The 22,175-nt window shown below is 59.9% G+C and overlaps 1 protein-coding gene across 1 annotated transcript; it reads left to right on the forward strand.

The window, feature by feature from the left end:
• Positions 1 to 18,928: 18,928 nt before the first annotated feature.
• On the forward strand, positions 18,929 to 19,420 carry LOC138729185 (RING finger protein 224-like). Its single transcript, XM_069873194.1, has one exon. The coding sequence runs from the start codon at positions 18,929 to 18,931 to the stop codon at positions 19,418 to 19,420; it is 492 nt and encodes a 163-aa protein (XP_069729295.1).
• Positions 19,421 to 22,175: the final 2,755 nt, after the last annotated feature.

A 22,175-nucleotide genomic window follows, 5' to 3' on the forward strand; every position in this document is an offset into this window, starting at 1 on the left:
CCAGCCCTCTGTCACTGGGTTGGGCTGGTGCAGGGCTGGTGGAGCAGCTCTGGTGCCGGTGATGCTGGGGCTGAGGCAGACGCCTTGTAATTGTGGTGACATTTAGCATTTGCTTTGCTGGCTCCCTGGGAGAACCCAGCACTGCCTGCACTTGTAACCTGACAGCGCTGCTCGCCTGGATGCAGCATCAAAGCACAAACTGGGTCAGGGAGAAGGAGACAGCACAGCGGCTGCGTTCGCCTTCAAGATACCCATCAGCAGCGTGGCAGGCAAGATGCTCCTGGCATGGGTGAAGAGGCACCCAAGCTCCTGCTCAACCCTCCGCAGGGCTTCAGGACCTCAGGCGCATCTTCAAAGAGCAGCCCAATGTGGAAACAGCAGTTTGGTTTTGCAGCAGAACTTCAGCTTTTCCAGGATACCTTCCCCACGGGCAGTGGACTGGACCCACCAAGCCCTGCCTGGGTCCTGGACATGAGCCCATGGCCATGCTTGTGGGGCCTTGCTGTCCCAGCGCGGCTGTCCCAGGGTTCCCAGCAGGACCTGGGGGCACAATGTACTCCTCAATCTCTGCTGTCAACAGCCCCAACTCCCCCTGCCATCCCTTCTGCTCAGCTTGGGCAACCAATGCTCTGTCATGGAAAACCACAGCTGCATTTCCAGGCCGATTGGGTGCATTGGCCCAAGGATTTTGTTTTCTCTGTGTGCCTGTAAACCCTTCTGGGAAGCTGAGTGGGTGCACAGCCCTCTGCACGGCTCCTGCCCCTGCACAGTGACATCCTTGTGTGGCACGGAGGCTGCCGGAGCAGGAGCCCCTTCGCTGTGGTTTGAGCTGAGCAGCTGCTTGCTCTGAACGTGCGGTGTGGGGAGAGCTTCAGCTGGGGGAAGAGCAGCAGCTTGCAGACCTGGGGACGGGTGGTTGCAGGGGGAGGCGTGTGTGTGTGGAGGCCCAAGGAAATGCAGGAGCTGGCAAATTCCTCAGCATCGCCTTGGGTGGAAGCTGGAAGCTGTGCAGAGCCCTTGGCAGGGGCGCATGGGAGGGGGCTGCGGGGAGGGATGGTATGTGTTATACCAGCCATGGGGGAGGTTCCCCAGGGCTGACAGCATCATCTGGCCTTGGGGTTTCCATTGCCTCTTCCCATTCCCTGATTTCTTCACTACTCCAAGAGCCTGGCCAATATATTTGGTAGCAGGACCCATCCTGGCTTGCTATTGGTGGCTTGTCTTTCCCCACTGCTCCCTCCAGAGACGATCCCCTGCCCACTGCCTCTGCTGGAGGGATAATTCCCTCCCTGGGAATACGGGGGTTGCTGTAGCCTAGTGTTCCCATGCAGGGTGCAGGGAAGCAAGTGGTCACACCAGAGCAGCCTCCATCCCCAGTGTGGCACAGGGTAGCATGGCCTTTCCATGGTGCTTCAGCCTGGAAGGGGACCCAGCATGCCTGGAGCCCTTTGGGTGCCATCGGGGACTGTGCTGGGTCCCCAGGGTAGGACAGGGGTAACCAGAGAGACTTGTACCACTGTGAGCCACGTCCCTGTCTGCTGGGAGCACGTGTAAGTTTAGGGGGGACAGGAAGCTGTGCAAGATGCTGAGCACCCACGCAGGCCCCAGGATGCTCTGGAGCCTTCATGGTCCTATGGATGGGGAAAAAGGTGCAGTTTTGGGTGCAAGCTCGAGGTTGAAGACCAACTCTCAGCAAGGCAGAAGTGGTCTCTGGGGAGCAACCCCGGAGCAGGGTCATGCAGGTGCTGGCTTTCTGCATGACTCTGAGTTATACTTGGGTTTTGGAGCCTGCAGAGCTGTGAGGAGGCTCCACACCAGCGCAGGAGCTGCCTGCCCAGCGGCTGCCCGTGTGCAGGCAGAGCTGCCAGGCTGCGTTTGCCCAGCGCTCGCATCCCTCAGCAGCACAACAGATGCAAATGGGAGCAGACAGGCCGGCTCGAGGAGTAAAGATCAAACTCTGGGAGCCCGGGGCTGCTGTCAGTGTGAGACGGGGGTGCTTGGAGCCATCCCTGGAGTGGCAGCCCCATCACTTGCCCTGCCTGGTGATGCCCCTGCTGATAGGCTGTGTCCTCATGTGGCTGCCCACGCTGCCTCTGTGCTGCAGTGAACACAGCAGGGGCTGCCGTGGCTCAGGACCACGCCGTTGGGAGGGGATACGGGGGTTTGCCTACCTTGAAGCTCAGATTTGGGGGGATGTACAAGCCATCTCCATAAATGTCCCTGCTCCTCCACCCAGCATCTACCTAGGGGCTGCACCCCAGCTTTTCTGTGGGCTCAGGAAGGCAGAGGGGAAGGTGGCCCCAAAACACAGCCCTGCGAGGAACCACCACGGGAAGTCCCCTTGCACGGGACTGCGTGGCTGCCCCAGCCCAGGTCAGCGAGCAGAAACTTCAACCACTCGCCCCAGGCTCTCACCGATCCAGTGGCCGTGGGAGGACAGTGGCACGTGGGTCACAGCCTGCGGGAAGCTGGCTTGCTGCACTCGTGCTCCCTGGGGAGCAAAGAAGGGACGCGGGGTTGGAGGATTTGGAGGAGCAGAGGCAGGTGCCAGTGGCACAGGGCTGGCAACCCCGGGAGCTGCAGGTCCAGGCACAGCTTCCTCATGCTCCTCCAGCCCTAGAGAGGTCTGTAGAGAGCCCCAGCATCCAGCATGGGCCCCAGACACCTGGATTTGGCACAGCCTGCCTCTTTCCCACACGGGACGCCAGCAACTCAAGCCTTTCTCACTTGAAGGTGGCCTCTTGCAGGCAGCAGCTCGACTGCCACCGGCGTGGAGCAGGAGGGCTGAGGGTCCGTGGTACAGGCGGGAAGCAGGATAGGGCATGGCTAATTGGTATAATTGCTAAAGAAGGCCAGGGGCGAGCAGGGAGGGAGGCGGTGAACAAGGAGCCGTTGTGCACAGGCGGCCCAGGCACGCGGCCCCGGCTCCAGCCGGCAGCCAGAGCCAAACAAACGGGGACTGTTTGAAGTGAGGGAGGACAAGCAGGCGGCAGGACAGAAACCAGACCTCCTCTAGGAGAGAGCTGGAGCCAAAGGCTGAGCTGGGAGCTGGGTGCTGTGCGGGTTCTGCCCGCTCCCTGATAGAAAAGCATCCTCAGAGCACCACAGCAAAGCCTTTGCCACGGGCAGGCCGGTGCCAACCCCGATCCATCCCTGGCGTAGCGGTCATGGGGGATGGCAAAGGACTGGGGATGCTCTGGACCGGGAGATGGGTGACAGCCTTTCTGCCACAGCCATCTCTGGGACTGGAAACTTTGAATCATGGAAAAATAGCAGGAAATCAGCCCCTTGTACTAACAAAACCACCACAGGTGTAGTTGCTGCACAAGATCTCCATGCGGTCACGGTGCAGCGGAAGCTGTGGCATCACCCAGCGTGGCTGCTTGCAGCGAAAGCAAAAGTGGTGCCTGTAGGGAGCCTGAAGAGAGGTGGGAGCCAGCATCTGCCCTCCCCTCGACTTATTCCTTTTCAGGAAGAAGCAGTGAAATCTGAGGAGGGAAAGCCATGTCTGTGCATGTGAGCTGCCCAACCAGGTGTCTCCAGCTGGGGCTCTGAGGGCCTGGTTACCAGGTCAGCATGTGAACAAGTGTTTAGCCTCAGAAGACATCCCTGGCTGTTTGCTGCTGACAGGCTGGAGCTGCAGGTTACAGCCCGTTGTACCCAAACCCTGCAGCATCAGCCGCTGCGGGTGCTGGGCTTAGGTTGGCAATGGGTCCCGATGCAAAGGCACGAGGCTACCCCGTGTTGTCCCCATCCGCGTGGCACATCGATGCATGAGCTGTGGGGCGATGCTGCAGGAGTAGGCAGGGGTCCATCTCCTCCGTGCCGGCCAGAGGCTCTGCCCAAGCTGAGATTCTGCATAGGACAGAGGCGGTGGGGCAGGTTTTGACACTGGACGGTGGTGTCAACCAAAGTGTCCTGGCTCCGTGCTCGCTGGCGTGCTCAGCAGCAGCTCCTTGCAGGGACAGTCACTGGCTCCCAGTCCAGAGCCCCCTGGGATCAGCCCACCCTCAGCCCCAAAGCACTCAGCTGCTGGGAGGAGACGGGAAGGACTTGCTCCGGGCCAGGAAATCCTTGCTTTCTCCTCCAGCCAGGCCGCAGTGGGCAGCCACAATGCGTGCTTCCCTGTGCTGCTGCCAAGCCGCGGCGTGACCTGGGGGCCGGCCAGGCTGGGGAGCCGCAGGGGAGAGGGACAGAGAGTGAATGCAGGAGGGCGATAAGGAAACCAGCTCCTCTCCTGGTTCCTGCAGCTGACGCAAACCCCAGGAGAGGCAGGCAGCTGGCCAGGCGCTGGCTGACTCGTGCAGTGCCGGTTCCGGCTGTGCCAGCCTCGACACCGGGCTATTTATCCAACCCACTATCCTTAAGGAATGCAGCATCCCCCTGCTAGGGCTGAGCAGGGCTTAAACTAGAAAGGCCTTGGGCTCTACAGCTGCAGCTTAAGCATCCCCTGTGTACATGGATGACATGCAGTGTAGGCTTGGGGAAGCCCAAGGACACCAGGCTTTTCAAATACACCTCTGCAGCATCCTCACCCCTGGCACAGGCACACGGGTGAACCGCACAGGCGGCTGGGTGCCCAGCACCCACATGTGCTGCACATGCACGTGTGCCCCACCTGGGCACAGCACCTGCTGCATTTTGCACATCCCTGCGCGCTCCCGGTGTCCCTGTCCCCCATTCGCGGGCCCACAGAGTGGCTGAGAATTCACTGCCGGCGAGTGCAGCATGCACAGGACAGAGCCAGCGAGAGATCCTGCCAGGCCTGGGAAGATGCCAAGCCTTTCCAGGGATGTGATTTTGCTGCAGGCAAGCACTGGTGCCATGCAAAAGCCTCATGGAGGTTTACACAAAGGCTTGCACTGTCCCTTGGTAGAGAACTGAATCCCAGGAGCTGGAGTCAAAGGCAGGATTACACCTGCGGCAAGATGGGTGCATGGCACAGGGACCCCCTGGTCCATGCAGCCCATGTCACACAGGTGACAGGCCACTTTCTGCCACTGCAGGCTTTGAACAGGTCATTTCCAGGCTCTATTTAGGCTTTAAAAGCTGCCTCCATCCTTTGGGACACATCACATTCCTCAGGAGGCCATTAGGAACAGACAGACTCCTCACATGCTGCAGGCAGCCCACCCAGGGACAAGCAGTGCAGGGCTGCAACCTTGCACACAGACACCAGGAACGTGTGGGCGCCAGGGCTCCCGGGCTATGGGGCACAGCTGTGGGGCTGCCAGGTTGTGTGCCCTCATGGGGCTGTGCCCACTCGCTGCATCAAAAGGTTACAGCCACCAACCCTGCAGGACGGGATGCTGAGCACAGGCTGCCAGCCTGGCCCTTGGGGATGACCTGAATTTTGCACTGTGCTGGTTTCCCACACAGGCTGCTAAAATAAGGCTGTTGCTTTCCCTAAACTTCGCTTTCCTCGCAGGTTTGTCCCCTTGTGCCAGCCTGTGGTCCCTAGGTCACCCCTCAGAGATGCACCACCGGTCCTCACCATGGAACCCTCACATCTGCAGCCCCAGAATCTCCTGCCCAGGCTCCCAGCTGAGCCGTCCTGCCCAGTAGCACCCACCCCATGGGGATCTCCTTACTCACCCCACTGATACCTCCAGCCCTTAGCCCATCCTTCCTGCCATCCCTCTTCCTCCTCAAAGCTCACCAGACCCATGTCAACCTCAGGGAGATTCAATCCCTTCTCCCACATCACAAATAAAGTCCTGAGCACCAAGTCTGAAGAAGGCGCTGCCACCAGGGCTGTTCCTTGCTCCTTGCCCCCAAAACTGTTCCATCCTGCAGGAGCCACAGAGGGAAGTTTGGGCACAGCAGAGTTGTTCAGTGTTTGTCCATCCAATGCAGGTGATGGGCAGCTGTGGGCATCGCAACCCCAGCCTGAGCAAACCCCCTTATCACAACTCCAACCCAAGCAGCAAAACCTCATCTGGAGCCTGATGTCCATACATAGAATTCCTTGGCAAGATATGATGCCAAACTGAGCTCCAAGAATGACCTCTAGCAGTCTTGCATGGCTTCTTGGAGGATTTGTAGATGATGGAGAACCCTCAGATGGAAAAGCTTCTGCCCTGGAGCCCAGGCTGCTGGTTGGAGTTGTCCTAGGTGGGACTCACTGAGCTGGGAGCCGGCAGGTACTTCAGAGCACTGCACCCTAATGAGTAAATGGATGAGGTGAACTAGTGCATAGCTCTTTGTTGCTTAAAACCAGACTCATTTCCTGCAATTGTTTACAGTGTGGGGGAAAATTCAACAGAAAAACACAACTGCAAGCTTAGTGCCCATCCAGGTGACTGGTGCTATGGTGGCCACCTTGGCCTGGTAGGCACTTTATAGGATGTAGCTGCTCCTGTTCTTTTCCTTTGCAGGAGGACCCGGGGTAACCCAGTCCCACCACCAGTGCTGGAAGAGTGCTCTGTGGCCCTTGCTCATTCCAGGTATGTCACCACTGTGCCCACAGCCACAAGGAAGGGAGTTATTAAAGACACTGCTGGCCCAAGAGCAAATTGGCCATCAAGGAATTGAATCTGGAAAGAAGAAGACAGCCAGATCCTGACCAGGAGAGCAGCAGCAGAGGCTGGGAGGGCTTTCCTGAGAAACGAGGCTGCAACCAGTCCCGCAGCCACAGAGCCAGAGCTGGAGCCTGCGAGGAATGAGATTATCCAGAAGGCACTGGTGAGATGGGAACTGCTGCAAGATGCCAGGGAGGGACATCAGCTGGGAAGGAGGCACCTCAGATTAAATCTACCACTTCCCTCAGAGAGATTGTGCAGGATCTGCAACCCTGAGCAGCAGCGTGGGGGATGTTTCTGTCCTAAAAAGCTTAGAGGTTCTTGAGATGAGCTTTGCTTCGGAGTCCCCATGGGAGAGGGAAGGCACTGGGGGCACTGGGTGCTGTTACAAGATCTTGGATTCTGCTGGAGCTGAGCTGTGCCCGGAGAGCAGCTCTGCTGCTCCCTGCTCAGAGCCGCTCTGGAAATCTGGGGCAAAAAGCCAAAAGGAGCAAGTCCAAGGGAGGAAGAGAAACTCGCTGCTGCAGAGTGCGACAGCGACATCCCTCGCGTGAGCAGGGACACGCCAGGCAGGGCTGAGGTTAGGGCAGGACAGCCAGGAGGATGCTGCCTCTTCTCGTCCGCCTGCTGAGCAAAATATGTGAGTTTTGCCCTGGGGAGACAGCTCGAGATGGGAAAACCTGGCAGCAGTGCAGCCCAGTGAAGGGACAGGGGCTGCTGATGGCTCTCCTCCAGGCCACCCTGTGGGAGCAGAAAGCCTCTGGGGGTGTCTGTGCAGGTCTTTTGCAGCTCCCGAACCCCAAGAGCAGGGTGCTGTGATGCTGGTTGTGCATGGTGCATGCCCTGCTGCACCCCTTCACAGTCCCTCACGGCAGTGGGGAAACTGAGGCACAGAGCTGCACAGGGCTTAGAGCTGGTCAGAGGTGGGTTTGACCTCCTAGCTTCTCCCAAAAAATCCCAGGAGTCCGTTTTTCCTTCTCTTCACCCCCTAGGAGGTCACTGAGTCTCTTTACAGGGCAAACCAGGCTCTGGGAGCTGCAAGCCCAGCGGGACCCAGGGTGGAGGGGCCGAGGGCTGGCAGGGAGGGTGCTGTCAGTAGGGAACTCTGCCCACTGGGTGCTCAGCACCCACCAGCATCCATCCTCCACTGCAGGGATAGCCCTGCCAGGGCCAGGCAGGGTCCCAGCACCCAGCTGGAGCTCCAGCTTGCTCCATGGGTGCCAAAGGCGCAGCCCCCAGCCCCGTGTCCCCACACATCTGCAACCAGGGTGGGTGGGCAGGGCAGGAGCAGGCACTGCTGTGAGCAGGATCCAGCTGGCCTGGACAGCCCCAGCTGGTGAGAATTGTTGTTTTCTTTTGCAATGTCCTGAAGGAAGAGGCCCTTTGCAAAGCTGGGAAACATGGGTCAAGCCCAGGAGGATTCAGCTGCAATGTGGGGCACCCTCTGCCCTGCACCCATCCCCACGGATGCTGGGAGGGATGGTTTTCTGCACAGAACTGCTTGTGGGAAGATGCTGGGGCTCTGCGTAAGCTTGTTTTCAGCGATTGGTGAAGGGAAGGGTGACCCTGGCTGAGGGCAACACAGCAGCATCAGATGGCAGGGACACGGCTGGAACGGAGACCCACAGTGGCCCTGCCCCACCCCACAGCGAGCTCAGCCACCAGCACAGGAGAGTCTTTCCAGCTGCAGGGCAGGAGCTGTGTCCCACATCAGAACACCTGGCATGGCACAGGGTCCAAGCAAACTCAATCCTGTCCCCAAGCAACTGGAATCGGGGACATTGTTTGCCAGAGCCCATGGCAGGGCTGCCTATGGCCACCCAGCAGGACAGACCTTCCCAAGAACCCTGAAGTCCTGCAGCCCCCACCAAAATGCCTGTTCAGGACACACAGGGGGCATGAAGGTGTCTTGCCCGGGGCAGGACAGAGCCCTGAAGCTGTGGCAGTGCCATGTCCCCACTAAGCCTTGTTTCCCCAGGCCAGGTTGGCAGCATCTTCTGTCACCCCTGCACCTTCCAGGTGGCAGCACCTTGAGGACCCAGGAGGATGCCAGGTCTGGATGTGGGGCTGGAATGCTCATGTGCTGCCTTCCAGCCAGCTGCCCTGGTCCCCCAGGGCCCCTTGTCCCCCCAGAGGCTGGGCTCTTGCTCTGAGCTACATCCATCCACAAACAGAGCTGTGGGGCCCATGTGCCGGGGCTGTGTCTGGGCTGAAAGGGGGTGGCAGAAAAGGACCCTGGAGGAAAGGCCACTTGCAGAGAAGGTGTGTGAGCTGGACATGGCACAAGGGGCTGTGGGCAGGGACGAGCTTCTGCTGGCTGAGGACACGGTGTCCCCTTGCTGGTGATGGACCCAGCTACATCAGCTCTGGTGTTTTCCTTGCTGGTGGGAAGCCGTGAGTCTGGGGACCCTGTGGGCAGTACAGCTCTGCTGTTGCCCTTCCTGCTGTCCTGGCAGGGCTGACACTGACCAGAGCACCTCCACGGGCCCAGCAGGTACTGCTGAGTGGGATAAGGCAACAGCAGGGACCTCAGGAATCCCAGGCAGACAGTGATGGTGAGGGCAGGGACACTGGCTTTGTGATGGTGGGAATGTGGCTTGATCAGGGCCCCAAGGCAATGGGATTTGGCCTCTGGGCTGGGTTTTCAGTTGGGGTGTTCCAAAAAGCTTTGATCTAGAGAAGGACTGAGGGCTGGGACCCCCACGGGGTCTCTCGTGCCTGGTTACAGGTGGAGGGAGCTGAGAACGAGCCTCTTTTCTCTTGCAGCACTGCTGGTACTGGGGACTGGCTCATGTGCCAGCACCCCATCCCTGCCCTGGTGCCAGCTGTGTCTCTTGCTCCATCCAACCTCTTGCATTTGTCTCTCCAACAGTGCCCTGGGGGCAGGCACAGGGTAACCCCCAGTCTGTCCAGGGAAGGATTCTCTTGGTGGACACAGGATCACACCACAGCCAATCACAGCATCACAGAATCACTAGGTTAGAAAAAAACCTGAGGATCATTGAGTCCAACCATTCCTACCACAGGTCCTCCTGCTGCCCAGGACACACCAGGTCGCTCAGGTCCAACACGCTTGGCTCATGCCCCTCTGGCTGCCTGGGAGCCTGGGGATAAATTGGAGGGATGGGGCCCCAGTGGGGACCTGGCACTGGGGCATCAGGGCTGGCTCCTGGCTGGGGAGGTGGGGACAGGCAGGGCGTGAGGGACATCTGGGTGTCCACAGGGGCCAGCAGAGCCTGGCTGGTTGGGCTGGGGGATGCCAGGGGTTGCAGGGGCTGCAGGTGTCTGGGATCCCCTGCCCAGCATTCAGGAGCTGTGTGTGGCATTCTGTGCCTGGTGCTTGGTGTTTGCTGCTTCCTACAGGTGCATGGGAGCACTGGACTGGGAGCACTGGGCACCAGGCAGGGCCACTGGGCACTGGACTGGGAGCAGTGGGCACTGGGCTGGGTGTGTGGTACCAGTGCCAGTGCACGGTGCCGGAGCCCAGTGCCTCGTGCATGGCACACAGTGCTGGTCCCAGTGGATTGTACTGGTGCCTGTTCTGTGGTATCTGGTGTCAGAATGCAATACCAGTGCCCATACTGGTGCTGTTATCCACTTTATGGTGCCAGAGCTGGTTCCCAGTGGCTCACACCAGTGGCCAGTGCCATTGCCTGGCACATGATGTTTGGTACCAGTGGTCTTGCCCAGTGCCCATGTCCAATATTCAGTACCCAATGCCCAGTGCTCCCTACCCAGTGACCATTGCCCAGTGCCCCTGCCCAGCCCGGTTCCCAGTGCTCCTGCACAGTGCCCAGTGCTCCCAACCCAGTGCTCCCATTCCTGTGTCCAGTGCTCCCAGTCCAGTGTCCAGTTCTCCTAGTCCAGTGTCAGTGCCCCCAGCCCAGTGCTCCCATTCCAGTGCTCCCAGCCCAGTGTCCAGTGCTTCCAGCCCAGTGCGCCCATTCCAGTGCCCAGTGCTCCCAGTCCAGTGCTCCCAGCCCAGTGTCCAGTGCTCTCAGTCCAGTGCTCCTATTCCAGTGCCCAGTGCTCCCAGCCCAGTGCTCCCAGCCTAGTGTCCAGTGCTCCCAGTTCAGTGCTCCCAGCCGAGTGCTCCCAGTCCAGTGTCCAGTGCTCCCAGCCCAGTGCTCCCATTCCAATGTCCAGTGTTCCCAGTTCAGTGCTCCCAGCCCAGTGTCCAGTGCTCCCAGTCCAGTGCCCCCAGCCCAGTGCTCCCAGTCCAGTGCTCCCAGCCCAGTGCTCCCAGCCCAGTGCTCACTCCTCCAATCCCAGTGCTCCCAGTCCAGTGCTCCCGGTCCAGTGCTCCCAGTTCAGTGCTCCCAGCCCAGTGCTCACTCCTCCAATCCCAGTGCTCCCAGCGCAGTGCCCCTACCCAACGCCCACTGCCCCTGCCCAGTGTTCCCAGTGTTCCCAGTGTTCCCAGTGTTCCCAGTGTTCCCAGTGCTCCCAGTGCCGCTGTCCCGCGGTGGCCCCGGTGCCGGGGCGGGTCGGGGCGGTCCCGGCAGGAGGAAGCGCCGCGGGCGGCACAGCGGGAGCGGAGAGCGGTGAGTGCGGAGCCACGGGCTCCCCCTGTCCCTGTCCCCTGCCCCTTGTCCCCTGCCCCCTGTCCCTGCCCCTTGTCCCCTGTCCCCCCTTCCCCTACCTGCCCCCCCGCCATCCCCTTCTTCTCTTTCCTGCCCCCCGTCTCTCCTTCTCTCCTGCCCCCTCTTCCCCTGCCTGCCCCTCTTCCCTTACCCACCACCCCTTCTCCCCCATCCCCTGCCCCTCTCCCTACTGTCCCATCCTTTCTCCTCCTCCCTTTGCCCCTGCCCCTCCTTCCCCCCGCAGCCCCTTTCTCCCCGTCCTTTTCCCGCTGCCTGCCCCCCACTTCCAAGTCCTGTTACCCGCAGAAGCTCCTACCCCTCCCCGCTGCCCTCCGTGCCCCCTGTCTCCCCCCCAGCATCCCTTCCCAGCCCCCTGCCCACCTCCACGTCCCCCCTCTGCCCTGGCTCTGCCATCAGGGCCAGACTGCAAAGTGTTGGGGTCCCCTGGGGCTGGGAGGGAGAGGCGAGCATGAACTCCGTGCCCTTCTCCAAAATCCATGGGTTCTGCCGGAGGTCCCTTCCCCACGCTGTGAGAATGGCCCTGGCGCTGACAGCCCCCACCCCGGGTTAACGTGGTCTCTATCTCCAGGAGGTGGGTGATGCCAGCGGGGCCGCGCGCGCTGGCAGTGAGCAGGGCAATGGATCGCGGTGTCAGCCTGGAGAACCCCTACGCCAGCGTCAACATCCCTCGAGAACAGTTCCAGCAAAGCTTCATCACGCGCTACTTGAAGGATGAGCCGACCATCATTGCCAACCCTGCAGCCGTGCCCACCTACGGCGCGGAGGAGCAGACGGACCATGCCGGCATCTGGGACAACCCAACCATTTCCACAGAGAAGTCCTGGTCCCGTCCCTTCAATCCCTATGCCAGCCTGAGGATGCCCAACGGGGAATCACCCAACTCCTTCTACACCGTCACCACGGACAAGCCACCTGCGGGCCAGGAGCTGGAGGACAGCAGGGCATGTGGCTGCTGTAAGCGCTGCCCCTGCTGCAGAAAGTGCTGCTGCGTTGTCTCCTAAGGAACCTCGCTGACCATGGGACAGGGCCAGGTGGACTCGTGTGGACATGGGCTGAGCATCCTGGGGAGCAGCCCCAGTGCCTGGCAGGGCTGGCACCTGGGAGGTGGCATCATATGGACTCGGACACAGATTATCAGCCGTGAGCACTGCAGCCAGATAAGCCGGTGATGGGCATCTCCCAGGTCCTGAGAGCCCACGGTGGGGTGGGAGGCAGGACAGGTCCCCCCTGCCCCACTGAGGCCGGGAAGCTGGGGGATGCTGTGTGCCAATGCAGATACCACCGACAAGTGCCTACAGTGGGATGGGGCAGCACTTTGAGCTTGTGCACCCACCCTGCCAGTCCACCCTCCGGGGAAGGCGCAGGCATCGCCCACTGGCCACAGGGCAGCTTTGGACGGTGGCAACTCTGCGTGTGCGGCAGAGGAGAGCATCCTTGTCAGTCTTGGAGTGGTGGGGAGGAACCAGGGACGTGCTCCCAGCTGGGTTGGGGAACCACCTCCTCAGAACCTCGTGTTAATCCTGACGGAGCATCATGGATATGGTGCAGCACTCTGCACTGAGCTCTGTGGGTACCACTCCTCCTCGCCAAACTGCCTGTGGGATGAAGGGCAGAAAACAGGAAGGACAGACAGACAGACAAAGTATGGCAGAAGGCTGGGGAGTGCTCCAGAGCAGCACCTGATGGGATGACAGGGGTGTAGGTAGGTGTACACATCCCAGTGCTGGGAAATCCCTGGCTATGTGTGGTTCCTCCTGCTGGGCTGGCAGGGTGCTGGGCACAATCTTTCGCCCCATCCCAGCTCAGGGCTCTGTCCCACAGCACAGAGGGCTGACCCGGTGCCAGCACGCGGATCCCCATCCTTTGCCTTCTGCAACCCCTTGGGCATCAAGGAAGATGAGTGAGGAGCCTGCTGGCCTCTCCACTGCTTGCCAGGGTGGCTCTGGGTTGGGTTTTCAGCTGGGGCTGGCACCACCGCCCTGGAACAAGCCCGATGGAACAAGCCTGCTGTTGTGTTGGCGTCCGCGGGCGGCTGCGCTGCCAGGCAGCAGCTGCGTAAGCACCGGCGGCTGCTGCAGAAACTGCCTGGCTTGGAAAGAGCGCGTGTGTTCGCAGATGACTTCAGGGTGCTGCAAATAAAATTACAGCCATCTCCTCCCCTGCCAAGGTACACCTCTTCCCTCCGCCCTGGCCTTGCCGGGGTTCCCGCGTTCCTTCTTCCTTCTCCTGATGGTGCGAGGGGCACGCAGCCCGCTCCCCGCTCAAAACTTGGTTTAACTGTTGCACTGCGGACTTGCGGCAGCAGCACCGGCATGTTAAGCCCTTCATCTCGCTGCTGTCCTGCGTCAGCCTGGGCCCAACGCTTCCCTCACCCCAGCCTTTCCAGTACAGCCTGCTCCTGCCCGCCTGGGGATGCTGGCTGGTTCTCAGCTCGATGCTGCCAAGCTGGGTGTCTGTCCTGTCTTCTGGGAAGAGAGAGCCTGGCTTTGGGGGTGGGAGGCAGGACTGGGGCACAGGTAGGTTCCTGGCTGGGGCAGCTGGCTGGGCTTTGTGGCACTGCCCCAGCTGGCTGGGACTCCCTGGGAGCCCACCAAGGCTTGGAGCCCACCACCACCAGGGTCCCATCAGCAGTGGGATTGTACCAGCACTGGGAACCTATCAGAACTCTGAGCCTCCCAGAACTGGGAGTCCACCACCACCAGGATTCCACAACTACCAGGGTCCCACCAGCCTTGGAATCCTATCAGAACTAGGAGCCCACCACCACCACCAGCTTTCCACCAATACCAAGATCTGACTGGAACTGGGAGCCCACCACCCCCGGGAGCCCACTACTGCCAGGGTCCCACCAGCAGTGGGATCCTACCAGAACCGGGAGCCTACCACCACCGGAATCCTACCTGGAGTGGGATCATACCAGCACTGGGATCCTACCAGAACTGAGAGCCTCCTGGAACTGGGAGCTCACTAGCACCAGGATCCCACCAGCACCAGGATCTGACTGGAACTGGGATCCCACCACCCCTGGGAGCCCACAACCACCAGGAGCCCAAGACCCTTGAAATCCCCCCAACCCTTGAGAGCTCCTGGACAGGGGTGGCAGTGGCTTGGCAGAGGTGCAGGACAAGTCCTGGCTGATTTGCCTCCCTGGCCAGATGCCGGTGGGTGGCCGAGGGGTGTGTGCCTTGCAGGAGGTATCTGGCACGGACACGGCCCCACACGGCCTGCCCAGCACAAGGAATGCTCTTGTTCGCCCTGCCTGGACCAGTGCTGGCATGGGATGAGCAGATCCACCCTTGTTTGCCTCCGTGGCCGCAACGCCAGCCCTGCCCCGCGCACAGCCCACCAAGCCTGGGCAGCGATTTGGTGTCACCACATTGGCCAAAACCCACATCCCACAGAGGCTGCTCCGTGTCCTGGGGGTCCCATGTGCTCTCTGGGGCCAAATGGGGTTTGGGGAGGGCGAACTGTCCCCGAGGGGCGTGTGGCACCTTTGGCTGAGCCCTGGCTGGCAGGGCTGGCAGCAGAGGGGTCCAAGGGGCGAGGGATGTGCTGGCCTGACCCATCTGCTGGCAGTGCCGTGTGTCACCACTGCCCTTCGCTCTGCCTCACCCTGGGGCAACAACAAACAAGCCAGGCAAGGCCGGGCAGAGCGATCCCTTGCCAATCATTAAACTGGAGGCAGCAGGAAAGCTGTGGGGGTGGGAAGGGGAGGGCACAAGATGCTGCCCCAGACCTCTGCGGGGCTCTGGGTGACACAGACAGCTGCATGCAGGGTCCCATGGGTGCTCCCTGGGTGCATTTCACATTTCAGGGGTGTGGAGAGTGGTGCTGGGAGATTGCCACCTTCTGGGTGTGCGCTATGGGTGGTGATGCACAGCTCTGGCTCATCTGCATCAGACCTTTGCACTCCCCTGGAGGTGCCGCTCCCTTCCCGGCTGTGCCAAAGGTCCCTGCAGCTCCCGGGATGAGTCCTAGGAACAGGAAAAGACATTTCCCACCCATGCATGTTGCTGCTGGTTGCAGATATGCCTGGATTCGGGGGTTCCCCAGGGCACCTGGAAACCAGCTGGTTTCAGGCAGCACCCCTTGGTGTCACTCTGCGTGGCTTGGTGGTTGCACAGCCCATGTCACCCAAGGGCTCCCTCACTCCACTCCCTGCCTGCGGGGTGCAGGGTGGATGAGTTGGGGTGCACAGCCCTGTGCTGGGGGCTTGCATGCGACTGGCAGAGGTGGCCAAGGGCATCTGGGCACAAGCCCTCAGTGGGACACAGCTCTGATGGCAGCTGGGAGGAAGACAAGAGGGCAGGGGCTGGAGGGGGTAGGAGGGCAGGCAGGGTGCGTGTGTGTGTGTGCATGTTGCTGCAAGGAGAGACAGCCAAGGGGTGAAATCACTTCCCCTGAGCAGTGCCATGGGTACCCCCAGCTGCGCATGGAGCCAAGCCCATCCCTCTGACCCATACAGTCATAGAATCACAGAACTGTAGATTCACTTGGTTGGAAAAGACCTTTGAGATCAAGCCCAACTGTACCCGTCCATTAATAAACCATACCCCTTAGCACTTTATCTACCTGTCTTTTAAACACCTCCAGGGATCTCGACTCCACCACCTCCCTGGGCAGCCTCTGAGAACACTTCGGTGAAGAAATTTTTCCTGATGTCCAATCTGACCCTGCTCTGGTGCAACTTGAGGCTATTCCCTCATTCCCTCTCATCCCATCGCTGGTCACTTGGGAGAAGAGACTAATACTCGCCTTGCTACAACCTCCTTTCAGGCAGTTGTAGAGAGTGATGAGGTCTCCCCTCAGTCTCCTCTTCTCCAGGCTCGACAACCCCAGGTCCTTCAGCTGCTCCTCATAAGACTTGTCTTTTTGGGGCGGGTTTCCTATGGCCCAAAGGGATGGTGACCACCTGCTCTGCAGGTGAGCCAGGCTCCCACAGAGCTTTGGATGGGAGAGTGATTTCAGCTTTTGGGACACACCAGGACATCCCTAGGCATCCGGATGCCCGCACAGCCCTGGGCACGTGACCTTGGAGGGATCACACTCTGCCTGCCTGGGCATCAGCTCTACCCTGGCTGCCAGCATCCTGGGTGCTGCCACCCACCCAGCAGGTGTGCAGGGTGGTACCCAGAGCAGGACCCCCCCCTCCAAAACTGGTTCCTGGGGTGCCCAGGACACATAGCCCTTGCCCCATCTCAGCCAGTGGGTTTGGCCAAAGCTGAGGTTCCTGGCACAGCCCTGTCCCAAGCCAGCCACCCTGCCAGCCCTGACGTGCCACCAGCCAGCAAGGAGAAGGGGAAGCCACCCCATGCCTGGGGACCCATGGACACCCCAAGTGTGCTGCCTGGGAAAGCTGTCGCAGAGGATGCACCAGGATCCTCCACCAGGACACGGCCATGGCACCCCAGAAGGTGGCTCTGCTGCCTCGACCCTGAGCGCCGGCATCAAGGGGTAGAGCTTATGCAGAGCCCTGTGATCCTGTGGGAGTCTCAGTCTCCCAACCCCCCAATTCTTGCTGCTGATAAGCGCTGGAAGCATGGCCCGAGGGCTGCTGAAGGCAGCACAGGAGAGCACAGGCTGCCTACAACTACCTGAAAGGAGGTTGTGGAGAGGAGGGAGCTGGGCTCTTCTCCCAAGTGACAGGGGACAGGACAAGAGGGAATGGCCTCAGGCTCTGCGAGGGGAGATTCAGTCTAGACACTAGGATAAAATTTTTTGCAGAAAGTGTCATTGGGCACCGGAACAGGCTGCCCAGGGAGATGGTTGAGTCACCTTCCCTGGAGGGGTTTAAGGGATGGGTGGATGAGATGCTGAGGGGCATGGTTTAGTGGTTGATAGGAATGGTTGGACTCGATGATCTGGTGGGCCCTTTCCGATCTGGTGGGCCCTTTCCAACCTGGTGATTCTATGATTCTATGATTCTCCTTGCTCCACTGCTGCCCGCTCCTGCCTGGAGCAGGAGCTGCTGCCCTCTCCTGCTCCCATGAAGAAATGCTGCTGGGTGTCCTGGCAGTCCTACCCTGGCTCCAGGATGTGCTTCTCTCCTTCAGGATCCTGGGTCCAGGAACTCTACCTCTACCAGTTTAAATCTTGCCCTGCTTGGAGCCCCCTCGTTGCAGAGGCTGCAGCTTTGCTGCTGGTCCAAGGGCTGTGCAGGGGCTGGAGACTGTGGGGACTTCACCTACCATCGCTCTGGTTCTGTCACCTCCCCTGGGACATGCATCAGCATGAACCTTGAAGGAGTCACTGAGGGATGCTGGACCCTGTTGTAGCCAAGGGTAACTCAGCCCCTGGCATGAGAGCCCACAGTTCACAGAATCATGGAATGAGTTGGGTGGAAAGGACCTCAAATCCCATCCAGTCCCACCCCTGCCATGGGCAGGGACACCTCCCACTGGATCAGGGGCTCCCAGCCCCATCCAACCTGGCCTTGAACCCCTCCAGGGATGGGGCAGCCACCACTGCTCTGGGCAACCTGGGCCAGGGCCTCCCCACCCTCACAGCAAAACATTTCTACCTAAGATCTCATCTTAATTTCTCCTCTTTCAGCTTTAAATGATCCTATCCCTGCACTCCCTGATCAAGAGCTCCTCCACAGCATTTCTGGAGCCCCTTTCAGGACTGGAAGCTGCTCTAAGGTCTCCCCAGAGCCTCCTCTTCTCCAGGCTGAACAACCCCACTCTCTCAGGCTGTCCTCAGATGGTAGATCTTCAAGCCCTCCCACATCTTTATATCCCCACATCCATGGGGTCATGGATGTGTCCCTTAGGCACTGGATGAGGAGCACCCACCCTGTGTGTGGGCACTGCCAGCTCAGACCAGGCTGGAGCCCCCGTGTCCCTGTACCAGCCCCAACTCCTCCACCTCCCTGAGCCTGGAGCCTCACTGCACCCTCCTGCTCTGGTCACAGACGTCCCTGCAGCCTCAGCGCCCTGGGGATGTGTGGGCTGGAGTGTGACGGGGTATCTCCACCTGCCAGCTTCCTCCCAGACGTTTCTGATCGGGGGTGGTGGCAGAGGATGTTGAAGACTCCACCTCTGCTACCCAGGTGTAGCTGATGTCCCAGCCTTCTCCTCCCACAGTGAAGACCCTTGGCCTCTTAGGGAGAGTTTCTTCTGCTAATGAAGCAGGGATGGACGGTTAATGACTGCTCCTGAGGCTTCGATTTCAGAAGTCTTTGTTATTCAGGTGCTTGTAACCCAACCTCCCAGGCTTGCCTTCCCAGCAGCAGATCCGATAGCCAACCTGTCCCTGAAAGGTGAGCCCCTTCCCGCTGCCACAGCCACCAGCAGCCGTTAGGACCTGGCTGGGGAGCTGCTGATGGCTCAGGCCCCCATTCTCCCCATGGAACTGCTGGAGGCCCCCAGGACGGCACAGCCCTTCTGCCACATCCCCTGAGCACCTGGGGGAGCATCTGAGGACAGGTAGGAATGGGGGACAGGGGAGGATGGGATGGATGCTCACATATGTCAAAATGCTTCACGTCACCTGTAGAGAAGGAGCGGGGTCTTGGTGGCCTCCGGGAGAGGTTTGCAGAGGGCTGGCAGAGCTGGCAAAGCTCCCAGCAGGGATGCAGCGTGGCACAGGGGGAGATGCATCCCCCATGGATGCAGGGAGAAACTGCTGCAGTGGCAGGATCCTGCTCCTCCAGGCAGGGCAGGCAGGGATGTTGTGCAGGGAGCCTGACGCCCCTGGGCACCCACCACATGGGGCTGGTCCCCATCTCTCCCTTGTCAGATGCACGCAGAGGAGGGGGCTCAGGCGTGAGGGGGTGACGATGCCTCCTCTCCCCTCCCCAGCATGTCCCAGGCCAGCAGCAGCCCCCGGGCAGAGGACGCAGGGCACTCACGCACCCCAAGCCACAGCAGCCAGCGGGTTGAGTGCATCATCTGCTACTCCTCCTACGACCTGAGCGGCCGGCTGCCGCGCCGGCTCTACTGTGGCCATACCTTCTGCCAAGCCTGCCTGAAATGCCTCGACACCGTCGCCAATGAGCAGCGCTGGATCCCCTGCCCGCAGTGCCGCCAAAACACACCCACGCCGCGCGGCGGGGTCGCCATGCTCGACCTCGACCTGGCCACCTTCCTTGCCGTCAAGGCTGACAAGGAACATCCTCGGGGGGCCAGCAGGTCCCAGCCCGACTCAGCCACAAAGGGCTCACGCAAGGAGAAGGTGGTCACCGAGCAGCCCTCGGGGCTGTGCCAAGATGTGGTGCCCCCGTTGCCGTACCCTCACCGCGGCTGCTGCCGGCCGTGCCTTTGCTGTGGAGTGACAGCGGCATTTGAGAGCTGAACATGAGGAGGGGGCTACAAGTGGTGTGTGGGCAGCTGGAGCGCAGTCTGGGATCATTGTTGGGAAACCACAGCCCCAGACTCACATGTGGACACAGTGGTGGGGCTGTGCTCACAGCCTGGGAAAGGCTTCAGCTTACTCAGGGCTTGGGGTCCAGCCAGCCAGCATTTGGGGTACAAGAGGGGTGGATGAGGATGCCTCCACCCCCTCATCCTACCCAACCTGTCCCTTTGACAACTCAGAAACCTGGTTCAACAAGCATGAATATCTCCTGGCCCAGGGTTTGCTCATGCTCGGCTGCTCCATGCACGTGGTTCTGCAGCAGGGACACCATCACCGAGCATCCCCCAGGCAGCGGGCACGGGACCCTGGCACAGCGCAGCAGCACAGGGATGCTCTGGGCAGTGTGCGGCATCCTAAAAGCTTGGTGCATATTAAACAATACTCTGGTGGCCCTGCTGGGCTGCAAGGCTTGGTCGTATTTGTCAGAAAGCCTCAAGAAAGCCCAGAGCAAGCCCTGCCTGGGGTGAGGGCAGGACAGGGAGAAGCAACCTGCCCTTCTGGATTGCTTTCCTCTCAGTGTTTGCTCTGTTTGACATTTGCACAAGACATTTTTGTGTTGATTTAACTGGACAGTCAAAATGAAGGATGACAGAGCCCATGGGAGCTTCTGCGTGGCCTTGTGCACTGTGGGCTGAGCCAGGTGTGGGTTTTGTGCCTGGCTTTCTCCCCACCTCCCTGCCTGCACACCTGAATGCAGCTGGGACAGAAGCCCATCCGTTTATGCATGTCGTGTCTCTGCACGGCTTTCCCTGCCTGATTGCAAATACAAACGCAAGGATGAGAGCCGGAACAGCCACCTGTGGGGTTAACAGAGGCCAAACGGGAAGGACTGGGGCACATGGGGATGATGCTAATATAGGTCCTGGGCAGGGCTTGGCATCGCCTCAGCAGCTCTTGCAGTTCCTACTCAGAACCAGTCTTCTGCATCCATTTTCCGTGTTGTTTGTGAACTTTTGCCATCCCCAGCATCAGCCACCTCTGGCTACCCCTTGGGGCGCAGCGGCAGACCCCATCCTGCACCTCCCTGGGGCCAGCAGTGATCCTGTGTCCCTTGGGCCACCTTGGTTCTTGCCTGGCCCTGCACTGGGTGCCGGGGCTGCAGCACGAGGAGCGCTGAGCCCTCCACATGCACAGCGCCCACCCCCTGCATCCCATGCACGAAACCCACCCCACAAACAGCACCCACGCACCATTCTGCCACTTGGTGTCACCTGCTGTAAAAAAGTCTGAGCTGCAATGTTCCCAGCTAAACGCAACCTGGGGAGCTCCAACCGTGGGAGTAGGAGCACCAGCGATGTCCCAGGGCAGAGGTGCCCAGGGGAGACAGCAGAAGCGAGGTGTGGTTCAGGGACTCCGTAGGGAAGGCATCTGCCTGTCTCAGATCTTTAATTACATGGAAACATGCAATAAATTAAGGCCTTCAGGGATGGGATATAAGGTAACACAGGGTCTTAGAGCATCTTCTCCTCTACCTTCATATCAAATACTCCATGAGTAAGTGGTGGGGAAGGTTTGGTAAAGGCTCATCCCTACCCCAGGCAGAGATCCATACGAAGGTGCCAGCACGACTCAGCCCAGCACATTGGGTCCAGCAGCCAGGGAGGGGCTTTTTACAAGGGCATGGAGTGACAGGATGGGGGTGGTGGGAAATGGCTTTAAATTGGAAGAGAGAAGATTTAAATTAGACATTAGGAGGAAGTTCTCCATGATCTGGGTGGAGAGGCCCTGGCCGAGGTTGACCAGAGCAGGGGTGGCTCCCCCATCCCTGGAGGGGTTCAAGGCCAGGTTGGATGGGGCTTGGAGCCCCTGATCCAGTGGGAGGTGTCCCTGCCCATGGCAGGGGTGGGACTGGATGGGCTTTGAGGTCCATTTCAACCCAAATCATTCTATGGTTCTCCGATGGGTCTTTCCATCATTTCTCTTTGGGAAGTCTTGGTATGCTGGCTGAGCACCCTGACTGACATCCCTTGGCCAGATCAGGGCTGGTGCTGAGTCCTTGGGCGACCCCCCATCGGTCAGTGCATGCCCCAGACTTGCACTGTGCTTGCCCAGTGTCCCTGGCAGGCATGGCCCTGGGGACACCTCTTGTGCCATATGTGAAGGGCAGGCAGAGGACCTGAGGTGGATTTGCAACCTCCTGGGATCTCTGAGAACAACAGCTGGAAATGGTCTTGCCTTTAATAGTTGGGGTTTTATGCAATGAATTTTAGACATCTCACCTGGTCCCAGATGGTCACAGGCGGTGGGCAACGCAAACCCCAGGGAGGAAGAGCATCTGGGGACACGACTGCCTTACAATGTGGGTCCCCATCTGACCTGCAGATGCTGGCAGGCTGATCTGGTTCTGCAGCTCCACGTGGCTGCAGGTTTGTGCCCTGCTCCAGGGCTGGGCTGGGCTGGAGGATTCCTCTGAATTATTTCCAGATGGGGATTAATGCAGCAACCCGAGTTTGCTGCAGGATAGATAAACAAACCAAAGCTCCTCTGGATGCTATTAATAAACTGCCTGCTTGCTCCTTCTGCCCCAGATTTGGGAACATCCTGTTCCTGGCCTGGGGCACTGGCATGAGCTCCCTTGCCTCCCTTCCAGCTCTTTGGCCATAGGGCAAAGGTGCCAGGGATTTTTCCAGGATCAGGACTTGTTGGGGGTCCCAAACGGGACAGGAGCTTCAAGGGTGTAAGTGGAGGAGGC

This window comes from Phaenicophaeus curvirostris, chromosome 20 (genome assembly GCF_032191515.1).
Source record: "Phaenicophaeus curvirostris isolate KB17595 chromosome 20, BPBGC_Pcur_1.0, whole genome shotgun sequence".
NCBI lineage: Eukaryota > Metazoa > Chordata > Aves > Cuculiformes > Cuculidae > Phaenicophaeus > Phaenicophaeus curvirostris.

Coding starts and splice junctions, on each gene's coding strand:
- LOC138729185 (XM_069873194.1), top strand. CDS start 18,929: ATGTCCCAGGCCAGCAGCAGCCCCCGGGCAGAGGACGCAGGGCACTCA.